Below are 21,825 nucleotides of genomic sequence, written 5' to 3'. Positions count from 1 at the left end.
CATTAGCTTATATCGACATTACATTACAGAACCAGTAACCCAGAGGCTTAGACCAGGTCAGGAAATTTAAATTCAAATAATAATTAAGCAATTAAACAGAGATGCAAGTGTTGTTTTTTTCTTGTTTTTTTTTTCATTCAGAAGAGGTGCTGTTTGCTGGCTGGACAAGCACTTAATATCCATTCCTTATTACACTCAAATATGATGTTGATCTACTTAAGTGTTGTTGGAGCTGTACTCATCCAGATAAATAGGATCATTCCACCACATTCCTGACTTGTGCCTTGTAGATGATATACAATTTTGGGGGAGTCAGGTGAGTTACTCACTGCAAGATTCATAGCCTCTGAACTGCTCTAAAGCCACAGCATTTGCATACATAAACCAGTCCAGTTTCTGATCAATGGTAACCTCCCAACATTCCGAGTGGAGGATTCAGAGATGCCACTGAACGTCAAGGGACCATGGTTAGATTCACTCTCGTTCAAGGTGGTCGTTGCCTGGCACTTCTGTGGTATGAATGTTACTGATCACTTATCAGCCCAAACCTATTCTTCCTCCTGATACTTCAGTGATAGAGGCGTGACAAATGGTGATGAGTATTGTACAATCATCAGTGAACATTTCCATTTCTGAGGTTATGTTGGAGCAAAGGTCACTGATGAAGCAGCTGAAGATTGTTGAACCTCAGAGACGAGAAAGGGAAGGGAGGGTTAACAGCTCCTGCAGATAGACTGGCTGTACACGAAGGAATGGTGCATCGTTTATCTGTCAAGACCTTGACCCATGTCTCACATGTGTGCCTTCAAGTAGTTATTAGGGTACCAGTTAAATTGACTGGAAGAGTTAAATAGAAATTTCTGAGGTCATAGCAAAACCAAAGGTGCAGAATTCGCCAAAAGAATCTTGTACATCAAAAGGGCTTCATCAGCAGAACCTTCCAGAAAAGTCTTGAAAATCATGAAGAATTAACTGGTTTAGGAGATAGAAAGGGTCGGCAGTATGAGGATAAATAGATACGGGATGAAGCAATCAGTACTAGGGATAGAGATAGGTTAGGGCATGATAATGAGGCCCCGCTTGGGTAAGTAAAGAGCAGGACAGTCTAGGGACTCCTGCTTTTTGCAGACAAGATTGGAATTCAAATAAATAATTGTGCACATGACTAACTGTGTATTAAAATCAAATGAGTTTCTTGTCTTGAGCACATCTATGCTCTAGCTGGCCTGGGACAGACACTCCCCGCAATTGCTTAAAGAAATTGAGATTTCTGTGGTCAATCAGAAGTAAACACAACATTAACAAATGACAGTAACCACACCCCAAGAGGCCACTTGACAGACAGGCCAAACTAGGTGAGTGAGACCGTCAGGTCTCCTACCCTCAGCAATCTAGGGATTTGTCCAGCATACGGGGACTGATTCTGGGAGATTGGAAAGATGAAACCAGTTTGAGGTCTAATAGCATTTAAGGCCAATCCGCACTACACTGTGAAATGAGTAGAGCTTATTACGACACAGAAGACATCATGGTCACACAATGCATTCAAATCCATCTATAGCTGTGTAGACCCGTCTTGCTACTGGACAAAGTTAAGTCAGAGCAAGAGAGAGAGTGAGGCTGGCCAGGCACAACTTTCCTTCAATGAAATTCAATTGATCTGTTGTCATTTTTTTATCTGTTTAGTTTGGTGTAGCTGCAGGTTCGGATTCACTGGGAGTTGGAACCTGTACACAGATGCCTTGGGGCATAGCCCTATTTGTCACTGGGGAAATAGAAATGGAGCTTGGAGCATCTAACTGAGTGACTGGGCAGAGCTTTTCAAAGATACACTGCTTTGTCTGGTAAGAAGGAAGGAGCTGGAGAAGATGTTTTGAAGATTGCTTCATTTATCTGGGCAGGAGGTCACAGCTGGCAGGGATCCTATTAACGTGATCATAATACACTCTTAAGGAAATGAAAATAAAGATGACACCATTGACTGGTGGAATTATGCTCTTCCATGGACAACATCACTAGACTGAGAGAAGAACTGCACCTATTGATAGGGAACTGTCTCAGTTTAGACTGCTGCCCTGAAGTGGAATGTGACTACCTCAACAGGGTCAGCTCAGAGAAATTGACACAGGTTAAATGATGCAGGTTCTTTTGGAGTGACAGTAAATGGGATGAAGATGATGTGGACTTTGGTATCATGAAGCATCTTGCCAGTAAGATGCCAGTGAGAAAGGCAAGTAGTCAAAGATAAACTGACGGCTTAAACTCCATTTGTGTGGCAACACCCGACACTCCAAACATGAGCAAGCCCAAAGAAACCCAGAATAAATTCTATGATGACTTCCACGCCCAGGCTACCACTGTGCCAAAGTCAGATATGCAAATGGGGCTTTATGCAGATCAAGGGGTTGGTGGTTCAAAGCAGCAATGATCTCCTCTGAAGATACTGTAATGAAGGTGTAAGGGGTACTGTACCTTTAAGAAAGTTGAAGGACTTGGAGAAGCATACAGACTGCTGGAGAATTTACAATGTAACATTTGGTTAAACAGCTAGATTAGCTGGGTTGCCTGGAGACAAAAAAAAATCATATTGAATCATATTCAACCAATCAGGTTGAATTATACCCCAATCAAGTTTGAATTTAGTACATTGACAAACTTAAAAACCAATGAAACAATCTGATCCTTTGGGGTATAAGAAAAGGAAGAATTGAACAGTTAGAGGAGAACTGCCAAAAAGACCAATAGATGTAGGCTGCTAGTCAGAGCTCTCTGACAGGCACCTGCCTGGAGAAGGAGTTTGCACAGAGACAAAACATTGACACTGACATAGAGAGTAAATCTACAGAGGAAGATATCAAGAGAAGATTTGACAGCAGGCTGGTTTTGAAATTTGAATTTTCCTGTAAATCTTAATTGAGGGTTTTATTGGACTAGTATTGTAGAGGGGAAGGTAAAATATAGATTTAGATAAAGGATTTGGTCATAGTTGATAGTTAATAATTCTCTGTTAGACTTTAAAAAATTACAGTTGTTAATTTTTACTTTAAATTGTGACTTTTGGGATAATTCTTTGCCTCTCAAAATGTAACAGATTACAGCAAGGGTTAAATCATTTCTGTGTTACTGGTTTAAAATGGCCCCATGGCTGGGTGGGTGGTGGGGGAGCAGGGTTTAACCATGTGTCATAACAATACTTGCTGAGCACTCAATCATCACCACAGTCAATGAGTCTAAACAATCGTGTTATCACCAGACAGATAGAATGCATGTAATTAAAGCCACTACCGGACTGATCACCGTGATGTCCTTCTATCATTTCAAAATTAAATATCAAGATCTAGAAGTGTCTCAAGGTCTCAAAGTTCAAGCAGATGGTCAGGAAAGAGTCCTTATCAGGGAAACTCGATAGTCACTTGTGTGCAGTGATGATGGAAACACCTTGCACTGAGGATGTTAGGGTGACCTTCATGGATACAAAGTACTTCATTGTTCCTGAGGAATCTAATCCCACCTTTCATAGGCATCAAATTTGGTTTTATAAAAACAATTAAGATATCCTGAAATTACTAGAGCGAAAACATCAACTCTACTCTAAAACATCCACCTGAGTTTTTGCAAGGTTTGTGAAGGTTTGTAGCTCAGGTTGAGGTTTAGGGTGTAGCTTTGCTCGCTGAGCTGTAGGTTTGATATCCAGATGTTTCATCACCTGGCTAGGTAACATCATCAGTGGCGACCTCCAAGTGAAGCGAAGCTGTTGTCTCCTGCTTTCTACTTATATGTTTGTCCTGGATGGGGTTCCTGGGGTTTGTGGTGATGTCATTTCCTGTTCGTTTTCTGAGGGGTTGATAGATGGTATCTAGAAAGCAGGATCTAGATACAAACTCACAAACAAAGACAAAACCGATAACACAGGGGCATGGATAAAGAACTTATCAGACCGAACCCTATCAGACACAGAAAAAGCAGTACTAGTAAAAGGACTAAATTTCAATTACCGAGACGCTGACAAGAAGGATTTTCTAGAGGCATTAGAAACCACATTGAAGGACAACAAACTCACGGAAGAAACACAACAAACGATCAGACAGACAGTTGCACCTACTCTGAGCCGAAAGAGGGAGGGAAACAAACTGAACACACAAGAAAAGAAAGCCCTCGAAACCTCAAAAAAGACAAAGACATTGTTATATTACCTGCAGACAAGGGTCGGCTCACAATCATCCTGAACAGAAGGGACTACATACAGAAAGCCAATGCACTACTCGCAGACACCAACACCTACCAACAGGTGATGCTAGACCCGACCCCACAACGAGGAAACAAAATTACATATCTCCTAAGAAAATTACACAATTCCGGACAATTAAACAAGATGGAGTTCCAAAAAATGCAACCAGACGGGACCAACACCCCACGATTCTACGGACTACCAAAAATCCATAAACAGGGGGGAATCTAAGATGGCAGTGATCTGAGAGGATCACCCTGCAGAGCTTCGCATCGCAGCAGGAGCAGGACGGTCCTTTAACCCACCCATCCCAGGTCATCAGGATTTCTTGGGGCATTGGAAAGATTGTGGAGCCCCAAGAAACATTTAAAAATTGACTTACCTGTATTTTCAGCTGTCCAGAAATGCCTAAAAAGGGAGGAGGAGCATCTGAGGCCAGGCCTGCAGCTCAGCCTGCAGCAGCCTCGGTGCCGATTACTCTCCAGGACCTGGTGAACCAGCTCTCGAAATCTCGCGAGATGTTGGGGAAACAGATTGAAGAGAAGCTGGCTCCAGTCTCTCTCATGCTGTAGAAGCATGAGCAGCAGCTGGGAAACCTGGAGAAGAGGATGGATGAGGTGGAGCATAGGGTCACAGTGGTGGAAGCTGAAGCCAGTTCATTCAAGGAAGAGATCTGAAGACGCAGGTTTGTAATTTGCGTGACCAAGTGGATGATCTTGAAAACAGGGGCAGGAGAAAAAACATTCGGATCATCGGTCTGCCTGAGGGTAAGGAAGGTGAACGGCCTGCGGAATTTGTTGAAGATTGGCTTCCGAAATTCCTTGATTTGGAGACTGGCATGAGAGGATTGACGATAGAGAGGGCTCACCGGGTCGCAGCACGGAGGTCGGGTCTGGGTCAACGCCCTCGTCCTTTCCTGGTGCGGTTCCATCATTACCGGGATAAGGAGAGAGTCATGGAGGCTTCCAGACTCCAGGGGAAGGATCCAAAGGCCCTAATTTACGAGGGGTCTAAGATCATGTTTTTTCAGGACTTTTCAGCAGCGGTGATCCAGAGACGAAAATCGTATGATGGTGTCAAGAGAAGATTGAAGGAGCTTGGGATTCAGTACTCCCTGAGATATCCAGCAGTGTTTCGGATCACCTTAGATGGAACCATGCATCTCTTTGACACATTGGAGAAGGCAAGAGACTTTGTGGACAAACTAACCTCATTTAAACAATTGTAGTATGGTATAAATATTGTTGCTTGGGTATACGTTTATCATTCTGTAAAAGAAATGGAGGAAATCCGGTTGGAGCTTTGTTTTTCCCCTTTTTTTCCCTCTATTGATAATAATTTGGTTCAATCTATGTCTGGCAGTGGTTAAGATGTACATTTTAAATTTCTAAGTTAGGACATACCAAAGGATGAGTGGGGTATTTATTCCCCCTTTTTTTTATAAAAGAATTTTTTAAATTCATATTGATATTCTATGGGGTGTTTATTCTTTTTAGCTTGTGCTTGCGATGCGGCTCTAGCTGGGAGAAGTGAAGGTGGTTGAGATGGTTAGATGCCTATTTCTGGGCAGTTCGGGACAGGTAGTTGCCCCCTCTGGGCAGGGGGTGAGTTCCCCTACTCAGCTCTATTGGTGCTTTATATGTTGGTTTGTTTTCTGGTTTTTGTTGTTTTTTATTTTTAATAATTTCATATGTTTGTTAAATGCAGTGGTTTTAGTTTATGTAGTTTTTATATTTGGTGGACCATGCGACACTAAGGCTCAGCAATTTGTGGTTCAGGTTCCTCCTCTCTGGAATTTAAATGTAATTGCAGAAGATTATGGCTAATGATTTGATTAAATAGTGTACTTGGAATATCAAGGGAAGTCACTCGCCAATTAAGAGGAATAAGTCTTGAGTCTTAGAAAGGAGAAGGTGGATATTGCTTTGTTACAGGAGACACATTTGGATGACAAGGAACATCTAAAATTACAGCAGAATGGCTTTGACCAAGTTATTTTTCATCATTTAATACTAGAAGTAGGGGAGTGGCTATATTGGTAAGGAAAAATCTCTCATTTAAATTGCTGGAATGTGTTAAAGACACATTCGGGAGGTTTGTAATTCTTAAAGCCTTGATAAATGGGGAAGAATATGGCATTTTAAATGTTTATTGTCCCCCAGCTCATCCTCTTAAATTCTTGGTAGATGCTTTTTCTAAACTGATAAGTCTCAAGTCTCGGCACATCATTATAGGGGAGATTTTAACTGCCTCATGGACCCCACAGAAGACAAGTTGCCTAAAGGTCCCTCGATACCCTCTGCACAAACTAAACAGTTATTGGGTTTGTGTGGGGAATTAGGATTGGTGGACGTCTGGAGGTGTCTCCACCCTACAGGTAGGGATTTCATGTTTTTCTCCAATCTGCACAGATGTCACACGAGAATTGATTTTTTTCTGACCCCTGCGGTAACCCTGGATCTGGTGGCATCCCGTACGATTGGTAATATTGACATCTCTGATCATGCTTCAGTGTGCCTCATGGTTAAAATTAAGGATGTTACAGTGGATTCAAGGTACTGGTGAATGGACCCCTTTATTCTCATGGACAGCAAGTTTGTGAAGTATTTCTCTAGGGAATTTCGGGCATTCCTAGACATCAACATAGGCTTGGTTGATAGTTCATCTGTTCTCTGGGAAACTGCCAAAGCTTATGCCAGAGGGTTAGTTCTTTCATATTCCATCAGTAGGAAGCGGCAGAAGGGTGAGCAGCAACGTCTCCTTGAAGCACAGTTGAAGGCAGCTGAGAAGGCCTGTTTTGACAGACTCTCGTTGGTCAAACAACAGAGGATTATGGCACTGCGGTCTACACTAAATTCCGTGCTCATGCAGACGGCAAAGAAGGAGCTGGCTTTTGCAAAGCAAAGGTTATATGAGCATGGTGACAAGCCAGGCAAATACTTAGCATACCTTGCCAGAAAGAGAAGTGCCCCACAAACCATTACAGCAATTAGGGAAGGGTCTGGGAACCTAACATGTGATTCTAAAAAGATTAATGTGGCGTTCCAGAGATTCTACTCTAAGTTATATCAGTCTGAGAATTGTGAGGATGGGCAGGCAAAAATGGAATCCTTTTTTAGAGATCTGAAACTCCTGGGTGTGACTCTCGAACAACAGTCCTTTCTCAATGCCCTATTATCAGAGCAAGATGTGCAGGAAGCTGTGAGGCAGCTTCAGAGTGGAAAGGCGCCCGGTCCTGATGGACTTCCCAGTGAATTCTATAAGGAATTTATAAGTATACTGTCAGGCCCGATGCTGAATATGTTTAATGATTCATGCAGTCGTGTTTGTCTTCCACCATCTCTGAGAGAGGCCAATATTTCACTTATCCTTAAAAAAGGAAGGATCCGGAAGACTGCTTCATACAGGCCCATCTCGCTCTTAAATGTGGACTTCAAGGTCCTCTCTAAGGCTCTTGCGTTAAGGCTGGAGACTGTGTTACCCTCTATTATTAAAGAGGATCAGACGGGCTTCATAAAGGGTCGCAGATCCTCCAATAACATTAGGAGGCTGCTTAACGTAATTCAAGCATGCCAACAGCAGTCAATACAGGGATTGGTGATTTCTTTAGATGCAGAGAAAGCATTTGACCGAGTTGAGTAGCCGTACCTATTCTATAGTCTAGACCGGTTTGGTCTGGGCGAAGTTTTCATAAGGTGGGTAAAGGTTCTCTACAGTGTACCTCTCGCTGCGGTCATTACCAATGGGGTACGATCAAGCAATTTTAATATTTCTAGGGGCAGTCGGCAGGGCTGTCCCCTTTCACCATTACTTTTTACGTTGGTGATTGAACCGTTGGCAGAGGCTATTCGTGGGGATCTCAATATATCAGCTCCAGAAGTGGGGTCAAAATTACATAAGATCTCGCTGTATGCAGATGATGTTCTAATTTTCTTGACAAATCCAGCAGTCTCAGTGCCTTGCCTGATACACGTTTGGCGCTTTTTCAGGGTATAAGATTAATTTTGCTAAATCAGAAGCTATGCCTATGGGTGGTCTTACGAACGAATTGGCTCTTGAGAGTGACTATAGATTCCCATTTAGGTGGTCACGGGGTGGGGGTGGGGGGGGGTGGCTTTGTGTATTTGGGCATATTCATTACTCCAGTTCTGGATTGGTTGTTCAAAGCCAATTTTACTCAATTATTTGAAAAAATTAAACAAGATCTCCAAAGATGGGAGGCACTTCCAGTCTCATGGTTGGGTCAGATAGCGCTTATTAAGATGAATATTCTCTCTCGTTTGCTATACCCTATACGGATGCTCCCTCTGATTTTTAATAAACAAACACTCAGAAGACTGAACAGTTGGTTCAGCTCCTTTATCTGGCACCGTAAACGGCCTCTCATTAAATTAGCCAAACTGCAGTTGCCTCACAGATTGGGGGGAGTAGATCTTCCGGACATTAAAAATTACCAATTAAGTTGCTCTTGACCTACGTAAGTGATTGGCTTTGTGGGGACCCTCTGTCAATATGGCTCAATATCGAAGCCTCCCAGGCAAGGTGCCCCCTTATCAGTTTGCTATTTTTGGACAAGGTGAGGACAGTTAGGGAATATTGCCATAACCCAATAGTCATCAACACTGTTAAAGCATGGAGGGCAATTTGGTAGAGGGAAGGTAATATTGGCAAAACATCTTTGTTTACACCTTTAGTGGGTATGCCGAGTTTTCAACCAGGTATGATAGATTCAGGATTTAAATGTTGGGCAGCTAGGGGTATATCTTGCATGGGTGATTTATTTGAGGGAGATGTAATGATGTCCTTCGATCAGTTAGTACGGAAGTACGAGTTACCTCATAGAGACCTCTTTAGTTCTTTTTCAAGTTAGGGATTTTATTCAAAAAAAGACCACACTTTTGACTGATCCCTACAAATCTGACACAGAAAGAGGGGTACTAAGGGCTAAGAGTACACTCTCTGTCAGTACTCTATATCACCAATTGGGGAGTGCCATCTCAGATGAGTCTGATCGACTCTGCAAGATGTGGGAAAGAGAGCTGGGTGTTAAAGTTTCTTCAGAGGCATGGGAGGATATTTGGGAGAATGCAAGGAAGATATCAATTTGCAATAGGACCCACCCCATCATACACACCCCAACCACCATCAATCACATTACCAACGAAAACATCATGAAGCTAGTGGACCTGTGCCTCACCACCCACTTCACCTTCAACAACATAGTCTACAAACAAACCAACGGCACACCCATGGGTTCTCCACTATCAGGATTCATAGCAGCAGCAGTAATGCAAAGACTAGAACAAACAGCCCTCGCAACCATCAAACCAAAAATCTGGGTCCACTACATAGATAACACCTTTGTCATCACAAAACGAAACAAGATAGAAGAGACATTTAACATCATCCACAACACTCTCACAGGCATAAAGCTCACCAAGGAGGAAGAAACTGACAACAAACTCACATTCTTGGACGTCACAGTCGAAAGAACGGACAATGGAGAACTACAAACCTGCGTATACAGAAAACCGACAAACACTGACCAAATACTTAACTACACCAGCAACGATCCCAACATGCATAAACGAAGCTGTATCAGAACACTATTCCAACGAGCCACCTCACACTGCAGCACAGATGAACTTTGGAAAACAGAGGAGAACCACCTATACAACGTATTCGAGAAGAACGGATATTCAAAAAAATACAGTCCGCAGATTCCTCAAGAACAAACCACGACAAGCAGACCAAGCACAGCCAGAAACCCTAACCACCTTACCATACATCAAAGAGGTTTCAGAATTGACAGCCAGACTACTAAGACCCTTCAGAATCCTAGTAGCACACAAACCTACCAACACTCTCAAGCAAAAACAACACACATAATCAAACCCCTAGCTAGTGACAATGTTCCAGGACCTGAAGCTATTCCAGCTGTGGATGACAAGACCAATACCTGATCCAAGCTTTATCAGTTTTTAGAGCTGTTTACAATGTTAGCTGGATTACAGCTGGAATAACGTGTACAGTTCTGGTCATTAGATTATTGCAAGGATGAGGTTGTACTGAAGAGCGTGTAGAGATAATTCACCAAATTGTTGCCTGGGCGACAATGATTCAACTACGAAGAGAAACTAGATAGACTGGGGTTGTTTTCTTTCAGCACAGAAGGTGGAGGGGAATCCTGAATAATATGTAAAAAATTACAAGGGGTTAAGATTGGAAGAAACCTTTCCCTCATAGTAGAGGGATAAATAATCAAAGGGCACAGTTTTACAGTCATGAGCAGAGAGTTTAGAAGGATCTGAGGAAAGTGTATTTTAATCATAAGATGTGGCTGTCTGGAACTCACTGACAAAAAGGCTGGTAGAAGGATGAACTACCAAGACATTTAAGAAATGTTTAGATGATCACATGAAACACCATAGCATACAAGACAATGGGCCAAGGGTTGGAAAATGGGATTAGAGTAGAAAGATGCTTGATAACTGGCACAGACACAATGGGCTTAAGTGTCTTTTTCTGTGCTGTAAAACCTCTTTGACTTTCCATGACTCAATATGGAAGCAAGGGAATCTCTCAAAAAAACTAAAGATTACTTCATCCACCTTTCATCAGAAAGGAACTCACAAATCTTACAATGGTCACCAGAATTCTCCTGAATGGCTTGATGAAACACCTTTGACCAGAATAAGAAATGTTTGTATGGATATGGACCAAACATAGGCTAGTGGGACTAATTTAGTTTGGGATTATGGTTAGCATGGTCTGGTTTGACCAAAGAGTCTATTTCTATGCTGTATATTTCTTTGATCTCCTGCCATAGAGTCACGTTTCAGAAAAAAATATTTTAACAAAGTACACTGATGTGGTGTAGCAGTTAAACAACTTCAGAAAAAAATGCCAAGAATAGTAAAACAGCCTCTGACATTCAGTTAGCAGAGAGGCAGTTTGGAAAATAATGAAGAAAGTTAGCTGCACTAAGAACTTGCCTCCAAATGGAACGGTGCAGTTGTTCAATGATAAAGTATACTTGAGCAGTCCTGAACGATGTTAAGCTGTCTTGGCTATTGCCAATCACTAACAGCGTTAAACAGATACACGTCAGCACCAAACTCTTTCAGCATGTGTTTTTCCAGCCATTCCTTCTGATGCCTTTCATGATGTTACTCTGGTCATTAAAATCCATCATTGCATGGATGGGAGTAGACAAGCAGGAGGCTTGAAGAACACAACAAGCCAGGCAGCATCAGGAGGTGGAGACGTCGATGTTTCGGGTCTAATCCTTCTTCAGGGCTGGGGGTGGATGTAGTGGAGCTGCAGATAGAGAGGGTGGCGGGGGCAGGGTGGTGAAGTGGGGATAGGTGAAGACAGGTAGAGGGTATGACCTGACTGGTCAATGGGAGGAATGAATTTGGTTGGTGGCTGGAGGAGTGGAAGGGAGAGAGAGGGCTGTGAAGGGAGGTTATGGAGAATTCAATGTTGAGTTCTCCAGGCTGTGGGCTGCCCGGGCAGAAGTTGAGGTGTTGCGCCTCCAATTTGTAATTTTGTTTGTTGTGGAATAGAGGAGGCCAAGGATGGTCATGTTAGAAAGGGAGATGGAATGGGAATTAAAATGGGCAGTGACTGACCTGCTTCTCTTCCAACCTAGTTTACTGCATCAGGTGCTCCTAATGTGGTCTACTCTACATTGGGGAGACCAAATGTAAACTTAGGGAACGGTTCGCCGAGCATCTCAGCCGCGCCCACAGGGGACAACCGGACCTCCCAGTCACCGCCCATTTTAACCCCCTTCCCACTCCCTTTTTAACATGACCATTCTTGGCCTCCTCCATTGCCACAATGGACCAAACCGCAAATTGGAGGAACAACCTCTTATCTACAGGCCGGAGGACTCAGCATTGAGCTCTCCAATTTCAAATAACCTCCCTTCCCATCCGATTCCCTTCCAAGCCCCTCCCCCTCTCTTTCAATGCTCCCTGCCACCAACTGGATTCATTCCTCCCATTGACCAACCAGGTTGTACCCTCTACTTGTCTTCACCTACCTCCAATTCATCACCCTGCCCCCACCACCCTCTTTACCTACAGCTGCCCCTCCATCCACCCCCAGTCCTGAAGAAGGGTTACACCCGAAAGTTTGACTGCTCCACCTACTGATGCTGCCTGACCTGCTGTGTCCATCCATCCTCCTGACTGTCTACTTTGGATTGCAGCATCTGGATTTTTTTTTTCTCTAACCATTGTATGGATGGGAAGCTGTTCATCCCCTGAGATATCTTCAGACAAAAACAGGGGTTGCAAGGGCATAATTGGTGGATTTCGTGTTTCCTGATGACTTTGTATCAGCTACAAGTTCAAGGTGGACATGCCGAGTCGCATGAACTCGTCCTCCAATGCATGTGACAACTTTAGCCTGATAAGCATGAAGAAAAAGCAGGAAGTTGTGGGTCAGCCTACTCCAGGAAAAGCTTTATTTTATGCCCATACTTTCCCCCATGAACTGATTTCAAGTTTTTCTACTGCTATCCTTTCTTCTTCTTTCCTTGAGGGAAAGATGACCAACTTTATCACTTTAACTGATTGGTAAATTCCATTGGGGATATAGGTAGCTGTTAAAGCTGACCTGCACCCAATAAGTTCTGCTGTAAATAGGGCAGGGATACAACAAATAAATCTGTTTTGGATTATTTGTTGGCATGGGATTGTGAACAGTGGATAAAGGTCACTTATCTTGGCAGCACACCTTCTCAAGCTGTCTACATCAATGACAAAACACATTTAAGAACTGCCAGGAGAAAATGCAGCCCTTGGCAAACTTCAAGTATCACTCTTGGAAGTAAGAAGTGTTAACTTGCCTACTAAACTAAAAGTCGCTAGAGCAACAGCACAATCTGTTCTACACATGTTGCTCTTGGACTGTGTACTTGAGTCAATCAGGCTTCATTCCTGATGAAGGGCTTTTGCCTAAAACATTGATTTTCCTGCTCCTCGGATGCTGTGCTTTTCCAGCACCACTCTAATCTAGTACTTGAGTCCAACATCAACCATTTTTCCTTGAAATGGCTCTGGAAGCTTCTAAAGTTCAGATGAACAAATAAAATACCAGTGCTCACAAATGGTGGCATGGCATCACATCGACAATCATGACTGAGCTCAGCTGGTCTTTTAACCAGTATGTCCGATAATCATCACCAAAGTAGGTCTTCTACGGCTCAAGACTGGGATATGTCTCATGGCAACGGCAATACTCTGAAAGCTTCACATATGAGTGTTCACATTGACTTTGAGTTCAGGGAAATGCTTGCCCAGGATTGCTGTTAACAGATGATTCAAATTTAAAAATGGTGCATCTGCTTTTGCAAGCAAGTGTATATCAGGATCAGACAGAAAACTTAAGCAGAAAAATCCCAAGCCAACAACTAATCCAAAATGGAATTATTTGTTATGTCCCTGTCCTATTTACAGCAGAGCTTGTTAGGTGCATGTAAGACGGAGCAGATTACATATCCATTGGAATTTACCAATCACCCAAAGTGAGTAACTTGGTGTTCTTTGCCTCAAGGGAAGAATGGAGAATAGCAGCAGAAGAACTTGAAATCAGTTCATGAAGTAAACCTGGAATAAAAGCACAAAGCAGTAAAACTGATCATGCTAATTAATGTACACGTAAAAGCCTTATCCTACTGTCACTGGGAATCACACAAGCAGCAGTGTGCAGATCAATTGCCATGCAGGAAGCCCAAATACTCTTGGTCACTGGCAGACTTAATTCAGGTGTCCCTCATTCCCAGGGACTGATCAGAAGATCCTGCACCAGGCAAGAGGTACTCACTGAGAGCTACCTATTTGTCATTCTTATTCCATCTGGCCTATTTATAACAGACCCATGTTTGATGCTTAACTGTTTTCCAAAATTAACTGCCAAGCCACACTTTTGTAAACTGATGTCCAAAATCCAGTTACAAAACACAGAAAAAGAATGTACCAGACTGTTCCAAGTCACAATTCTATTAGCAACCCATCTGACATTTAGACAAGGTTTGAGACTGTTGCTTTGCTGAATGTATAGTATGTCTTCCAAGTGAAAGTGAGGACTGCAGATGCAGGAGAGTTGTAGTCAAAAGTGTGGCACTGGAAAAGCACAGAAGGTCAGGCAGCATCCCAGGAACAGGAGAGTCAAGGGCGTATGGAACGTACCTCCCACTTGCATCCACCTATCGCCATATCATCTACCTTCCCTTCTAGTTCCACCACCATCCCCTATTTCTCTCTCAATCTCCTTCCCCATCCACATTCCTGATGAAGGTTTTATGACTGGACCATCGACTGTCCTGCTCTTCAGGTGCTGCCTGACCTGCTGTGTTTTCCAGCGTCACATGTTTTGACTTTGTCACATCTTCTAGTAAGTGGTTTATTTGCTATCTAAAGTGAGTGGTCCAGGAAAACACTCAAGCGAGGGTCACCAATCTGGATCATCAGTAGCGATCTCACTAACTGAGCCCATTTCACTGCCAACTGTATGAAGTGGAGGAGAAAAATAATTTAATTTCTACTCTCTCATCTTTGATCAGAACATTTGCGACAAACGAACATAAATCAATACTAATAAAAAGTTACTTCCTTTAGCCTAGCCCTCAAAACAATTCATTCATCTTTATTATGAAAGTAATTGCATTTTGTCAGCCTGTTCCAAACGTAATCAGTTTGAACATATTAAAATAAGCAGCATTTCTATATTCAAAAATAGCTTGCCCTCTATTTCAACTCTCAGCTTCACAGCTAAATGTCCTTGACATAAAAGACTAAATGAGTTTTAAGTTTCACACTATGATGTTATTAGGAAGTCTCAGTTACACCTGATGATCATTCTCAGACCAGTTTTACAGAGGTGAATCGATGACCATTTTTGTATGTGTCCATTATTCACAGATATAAGATTACACAATGCAGTTTGAGCAAAACAGTAGACAAAGCCATTAGTCTTCTCGCAAAAATCTATATCAAAAAGTGACTCACAGTCCATCTCTAAGCTCTTGTGTGTCATTAGGTGTCCCCAGAGCTTGCAGGCTCTTCTCTAAGGAAGTCACTGCAAAGAAAAGGTGAGGATTAATGAGAACGAGAGGCTGAAACATTGGCCGACGGAAAGGTCAGGCTCTTCTATGAACACACACTGCCTTTTTTGCTTTTGCGTGATCCAGTTAAGATTTATTGAGGCAATAAATTTAAAGCAAGAGGTTTTGCAATTCCAATTCGATACCCCAGTAATTATAACAAACCGCAGATGTTGGCTGGAAGACAAAGATTGAAAACTGAACTGGATTGATATTTCTGTTTTTTATCCCCCAATCTAAAATTGCTGATAAGGGTGTTATTATGTACAACTGACTCTGAGGATATGATGTGGGTGAGATATAAATGTGTCCAATGTGGTCACTTCAGAGGTTAAAATGCGAAAAGAAACTCTGAATCTGGAGCCCAGACCAACTTGAACTTATCAATTCCTGGTTTTAATATAGGGAAGATGTAGATTAGACAACAAGTCCACTTACAGAAAGAGGTTTATCATCTCATAAAGATGTGATCATGTTCTTTTAAATGGCGACTCGTTCCAATTTTAACCACAAATTGTTGGATTCTCCAAATTCTTAAACAGAGATGAAATGATGGGTTATTTGCCTTCATACAAAGAGCTTGTGGACCAGGCAAAAGAGATGGAGTCTTTCCTCCAGGTACAACAATATTCCCAGTAAGAACCACCGTATCCCATGAAAATTCTCAACTCTCTTTTCTCATAAATCAACATCAGACTCCAGCAGCCAGCAACAGACTCCACCCAGGCTACCACAGACTGCCCTCACACTACATCACTTGATGGGGTCCAACTATTCCAGCAGTAGACTGCTCAACATCTTCTATTGGACCACAAATATTCATCACCCTCTGTCTGTGATCTTCAGCACCACCATCATCTGATTGAAACCCTATTTCCCGCGATACTCCCCTCATGTTCCCAGGAACCACCATGAGTCTCGGTCTTGGTCACGGTCTCTCTCTCTCTCCTGATATATGGACACATTGATCAGGAGGAACATCCTACCCACAGCATGACAGATTGGGCACCATCAGGCAAAACAAGTCAGAAAGGACTCGGCTGGTCCCCACTTCCACTAGATTTGAGTTTAATTGATTGTAAATCTGTTCTTGCCTAACAGACATGTAGCCCCTTTTCTGTCAACAGTCATTGAAAATTTGATTTATTTGAATCTTTAAAGAGGAGTGTGGGCTAAGGAGCCTGTTAAGCATGTAGGAAATTTGGTCCTTCCAGCTACCCTCCTTTGTCCCCACTTCAGACCTGCTGCCCAACTTTGGAAAATAAAATTTCTGGATAACTGGACTTACATTCAAAAGATAGGAATGCTAAATTAAATGGGAAATGCTCCGAATTGTCCTTTCTGACTTGAAGAGGGAAATCCACCCCCTGTCAATGATTTTTCATCAGGACTGAAATCCTGATCAAAAATAACCTGAAGTATTTTTCTCTTTTCCCACAGATACACACTACTTGACCTGCTGAGGATTCCCAGCATTTTTTGTTTATTAGCAGTCTCCAGTTTATTTTTGGCTGGGAATGCTCCTTTATGGTGTGTCAAGACTCTATCACGAAGTTAAAATGAAGCCAATGGTCCCACCAAATGTTCGTCAGCTGGCTGCCCATTTCTGAGGTTTAAAAGAAAAACACACAGCCAGCAAATGGAAATCCATGCCTCCTCCCCTCAAACTCCATTAAGTTTAGTTTCATTCAGGCATCATCACTTAATTTATCATTTTTCTAAACACTGCAGTCTTGCAAAACGGACCACACCCAGCATCTCATTTATCATTTCTTGTTTAAATCTGAAAATGGGAATTGAAAATTCTGCTAGTCTCAGTTCCTGAGCTCGCCTTTTGTAAAGTCAACCGTAACACAAAAATCAGGAATGACACACATCCTTCCCAGATGGAATGACACCGTACTTCACTGTATCTGTCACTAGAGGCTGCCAGTGCTTTTACACAATGCAGAAATCAGATGAGATTTTAATGAATGCACCAAGATTATTAACACACTGTTCCACAGATAAAAAGGAAAATGCAAAAGCACAGAACACTTCAAATGAAAAGCAAGTCCATCAGGGAGGAGGACTGTAAAAATATTATACACGTTGCAAATCTGAAACAAAAGTCGACACACATTTCCATCCATATTATAGTGGTGTTGCCTATTCAGAACTGAAATAGAAATCCAAGTTAATATTTCAATGGGAATACCTCATTATGCTCTTTCAGAAGCTGACTGGTCTGATTTTATGACATTTTAATAGCTAGGTGCTAGTCCACGAAATGCTAAGAATCCTTTCAACCATGCTTTTTTTTAAAAAACATCTTCTCAAACAGCAAGCAAGAAATTTCACTTCATTCTGACTGCCCCAGCATCTTTTTTTTGTTTTGCAATTGAATTTGCCTTGGATTCTAACGAACAGTAAAAATGGCTCTGATTTAATCCGCCACCCACTGCATGGCCAAGAGACCCAAGGAAGTAAAAGAACACCTGAGGTACAAAGCAATTTACAGTGGCTTCCAACCCATTTAAACATTTCCAGTCTACAGTGATGCATCACCTCCCCCACATCACTACATAGACTACAGTACCAGAAGCAATTACCTCCCCGCCATTGCAGGCACTGTGCTTTTGTCAGAAATTCAAAAGAAATTGTGTGGGAACTGCTACAACACGGGCGGAAGCATTAAAAGCAGCATTGTCAATTCAGCTCTGTGCTCCTCCCAAAATTTGTGTTCTGAAATAAAATATGTTTTTGGCTGACTTGTGATCAGAAAAATAATTATCTGACAGTTCCACACTGCCTTTGTTGATGTAATAGTAAAGGATATTATTATAAATGAAAATTATCTATCACATACCTGAAATAAACAACTGCAAACATTTAAAACTAAATTAAAATCGCAAACCATTTTGGCGGCACGGTGGCACAGTGGTTAGCACTGCTGCGTCACAGCGTCAGAGACCCGGGTTCAATTCCCGCCTCAGGCAACTGTCTGTGTGGAGTTTGCACATTCTCCCCGTATCTGCGTGGGTTTCCTCTGTGTGCTCCAGTTTCCTCCCACAGTCCAAAGTGTGCAGGTTAGGTGAATTGGCCAAGCTAAATTGCCCACAGTGTTAGGTGAAGGGGTAAATGTAGGGTAATGGGTCCGGGTGGGTTGCTCTTCGGAGGGTCGGTGTGGACGTGTTGGGCCGAAGGGCCTGTTTCCACACTGTAAATCTAATCTAATCTAAAATCATTTTTTGAGTACAAACTGGAATAATAGCGTTTGCAATATAGCCTTTTAGGGATTGATGAGTCCATCAATTACCATTTCAATATGTTTGAACCAATCTTTATCTCATTGAAATATTAACTTGGATTTCTATTTCAGTTCTGAATAGGCAGCACCACTATAATATGGATGGAAATGTGTGTCGACTTTTGTTTCAGATTTGTGTTGGAACACTAACAACAGCAAAAATAATTTGCAAACAGAATGGGAGACAAATTATTTTTAAGTAATCTTCCTAGGCACTAATACAGTACATACATTTGTTAAGCATGTATTTCTAGTTAGCTGATAACTAGAAATGGAAATAAATACAGTTAGGACAATTGATGGAAAGGTATCTGATTAACGTTCCCAATCAGGGAACTCATATGCTCCGAGGTTCACCTGGTTGGCCTCATTTCAATCACTACAGTGTATGTGACATCCAAATGGCATTTAACATTGTGCCGCACAACAGATTTGCCAGCAAACTTCAAGCCTGTGATATAAAAGGAACAGTACCATGCTTGATACAAACTTAGCTGTGTGAAAGAAACCGAGCAATTATGAACAGGTATGTTTTGTATTAGTTGAGGATATAAATTGTGTCATCCTAGAGGGCAACCTTGTCTTTTGTCTTTTGTGATTTATGTTGATGATTTAGTCTGGGATGTACAGAGCACAATTACAAAAATGTAGGCTGGCTCTAAACTTGAAATTGTAGTTAGCAATGGTGAGGACAGTGAAAGAATTAGAAAGGACGCAGATGGGTTGATGGAATGGGCAAACGTAAGCAAAGCGAAATTTAATGTTGGAAAATGGGAAATAATATGTTTTGATAGAAAGAATGAGGATAGACATAAAATGAGGTTAACAGTTGTGGCTAGTGGGATAGCACATGTTACAGTCTTGTAACATAGATCAGGTGCAGGTACATATAAAGGATTTTTAGGTTCTACATCTTTCTGGGCTCTTTGCAAAGGCAACTCAGCTGGTCCCACTTCTCACACTTGCCCCTAAACTTGCATTTTATTTTCTCTTCAGGTAATTATCAAAGTCATTTTGAAAGTTGTGAATGAACGTACCTTTGTGACATTCTCAGGAAGGTGCATTCTAGATCTTGATTGTTGCTGCATATAAAATGTTTTCTGTCACAGCTCAACGTTCTGGAACTCCTTCCCTAGCAGCATTGTGGTTCTACATACACCAAATGAACTGCAACAGTTCAAGGAGGCATCTAGCCACCACCTTCTCAAGAGCAACTAGTAAAGACAATAATTGTTGGCCCAGTCAGCGAGAACCACATTCTATGATTGAATAAAAAAAATCTCTTGACTCTTTCACCATGCACCTTGAATTAGTGTCCTCTGATTCTTGACTCTTTGAATGGACATCCCAACTCTATCCAGATTCCTTGTGATTTTGAATAAATCTATCAAGTCTGCTCTTAATCTTCATTTTTTAAGGGAACACTGCTGGTTTCTCTAATCTATCTACTTAACGGAAGTCCCTCATCCTTGGCAACATTTGCTTAAGTCTATTCTGCAACCTGGATAATGTCTTTATATCATTTTTAAAGTACTATGGAGCTGGATATAATATGCCAATTGTTTCTGCACCAGTATTTTCAGAAGATTTACCATAACCTCCTCGGCTTGATACTGTATGCCCTCAATTAAATAAAGCCCAAGATTCCAGAAAATCGTATCCACCACATTCTCAACTTGTCCTGCCACCTTTGAGCACATATTGTACATATTGGAATTGTCATAATTTTTAAGCTATCTGCTCATAATTGTTCTGGCATGCCTCTGGGACAGATGGGACTTGAACTCAGATTCTGTAGCTCAGATTTAGGGACACTACCATTGCACTACAAGACTGTAACATGTGCTATCCCACTAGCCACAACTGTTAACCTCATTTTATGTCTATCCTCATTCTTTCTATCAAAACATATTATTTCCCATTTTCCAACATTAAATTTCGCTTTGCTTACGTTTGCCCATTCCATCAACCCATCTGCGTCCTTTCTAATTCTTTCACTGTCCTCACCATTGCTAACTACAATTTCAAGTTTAGAGCCAGCCTACATTTTTGTAATTGTGCTCTGTACACCCCAGACTAAATCATCAACATAAATCACAAAAGACAAAAGACAAGGTTGCCCTCTAGGATGACACAATTTATATCCTCAACTAATACAAAACATACCTGTTCATAATTGCTCGGTTTCTTTCACACAGCTAAGTTTGTATCAAGCATGGTACTGTTCCTTTTATATCACAGGCTTGAAGTTTGCTGGCAAATCTGTTGTGCGGCACAATGTTAAATGCCATTTGGATGTCACATACACTGTAGTGATTGAAATGAGGCCAACCAGGTGAACCTCGGAGCATATGAGTTCCCTGATTGGGAACGTTAATCTGATTGAACCAGGGAGCCCAGGCTGACAGATAAGAACAGAAGTGTCAGACATCCTGTTCACTCTAAGAGCTGGCTCTGAGGGAGCTGGATCAGTGTCAAAGACTCTCCACATGGAGGTAAACATTATATCCCATTATTAAATGTGAAAGTTTTAATTCAAGATCGTTTACTGTATCACATCTCCATGAGACTGGACGCCTTTGGCTATAAATTCTGTGAGCATGATCTGAACCTCTGCAAGCACCTGATGAAGGAGCTGTGCTCCTAAAGCTAGTACTTCCAAATAAACCTGTTGGACTATAAAATGGTGTTGTGAGATTTTTAGCATGGAGGTAAAGGGTCACTTGGTGACAGGATACCGGCCTCTGTCAGTTATTTCATACACCACATCACGTGAATTAATCCTTTGTGCTATCTCATCAGCTCAAGCAATGTAATTAAACACAAAATGGCTTTGAATGATCAGTGTTGGCTTTCCTCAATTAATCCATGTTTATCCAATAGACTGCTAATTTTGGCATAAATAAGCATTTCCAAAACGCTTCCCATTAAGATCATGGTTCCTTGAAAGTGGAGTTGCAACTGATAGGATAGTGAACAAGGCGTTTGATATTGTTTCCTTTATTGGTCAGTGTATTGAGTATAGGATTTGGGATGTTATGTTGTGGCTGTACAGGACATTGGTTAGGCCACTTTTGGAATACTGTGTTTAATTCTTGTCTCCCTCCTATTGGAATGATATTGTGAAACTTGAAAATGTTCAGAAAAGATCTACAAGGACATTGCCACAGTTGGAGGGTTTCAGTGATAGCG

At 41.8% G+C, this 21,825-nt stretch overlaps 1 protein-coding gene across 5 annotated transcripts in view; it reads right to left on the bottom strand.

The window, feature by feature from the left end:
• The window catches only part of tsnare1 (T-SNARE Domain Containing 1), a 912,841-nt gene that overhangs the window by 611,804 nt on the left and 279,212 nt on the right, over positions 1–21,825 (bottom strand). For all 5 annotated transcript variants that reach the window (XR_015757044.1, XR_015757042.1, XR_015757043.1 and 2 more), the window contains one exon: positions 15,250–15,319. Coding sequence is in view for 2 of the 5 variants with exons in the window: in XM_087986629.1 (XP_087842755.1) it covers positions 15,250–15,319 (70 nt within the window). In the remaining 3 variants the exon portion in view is untranslated. The remainder of the gene's footprint in view (positions 1–15,249; positions 15,320–21,825) is intronic.

Source organism: Chiloscyllium plagiosum, unplaced genomic scaffold (assembly GCF_037043375.1).
Source record: "Chiloscyllium plagiosum isolate Xiang-an unplaced genomic scaffold, Cpla_swu_hap1 HiC_scaffold_4, whole genome shotgun sequence".
Classification (NCBI taxonomy): Eukaryota; Metazoa; Chordata; class Chondrichthyes; order Orectolobiformes; family Hemiscylliidae; genus Chiloscyllium; species Chiloscyllium plagiosum.
This window is presented reverse-complemented; position numbering and strand designations above follow the sequence as displayed.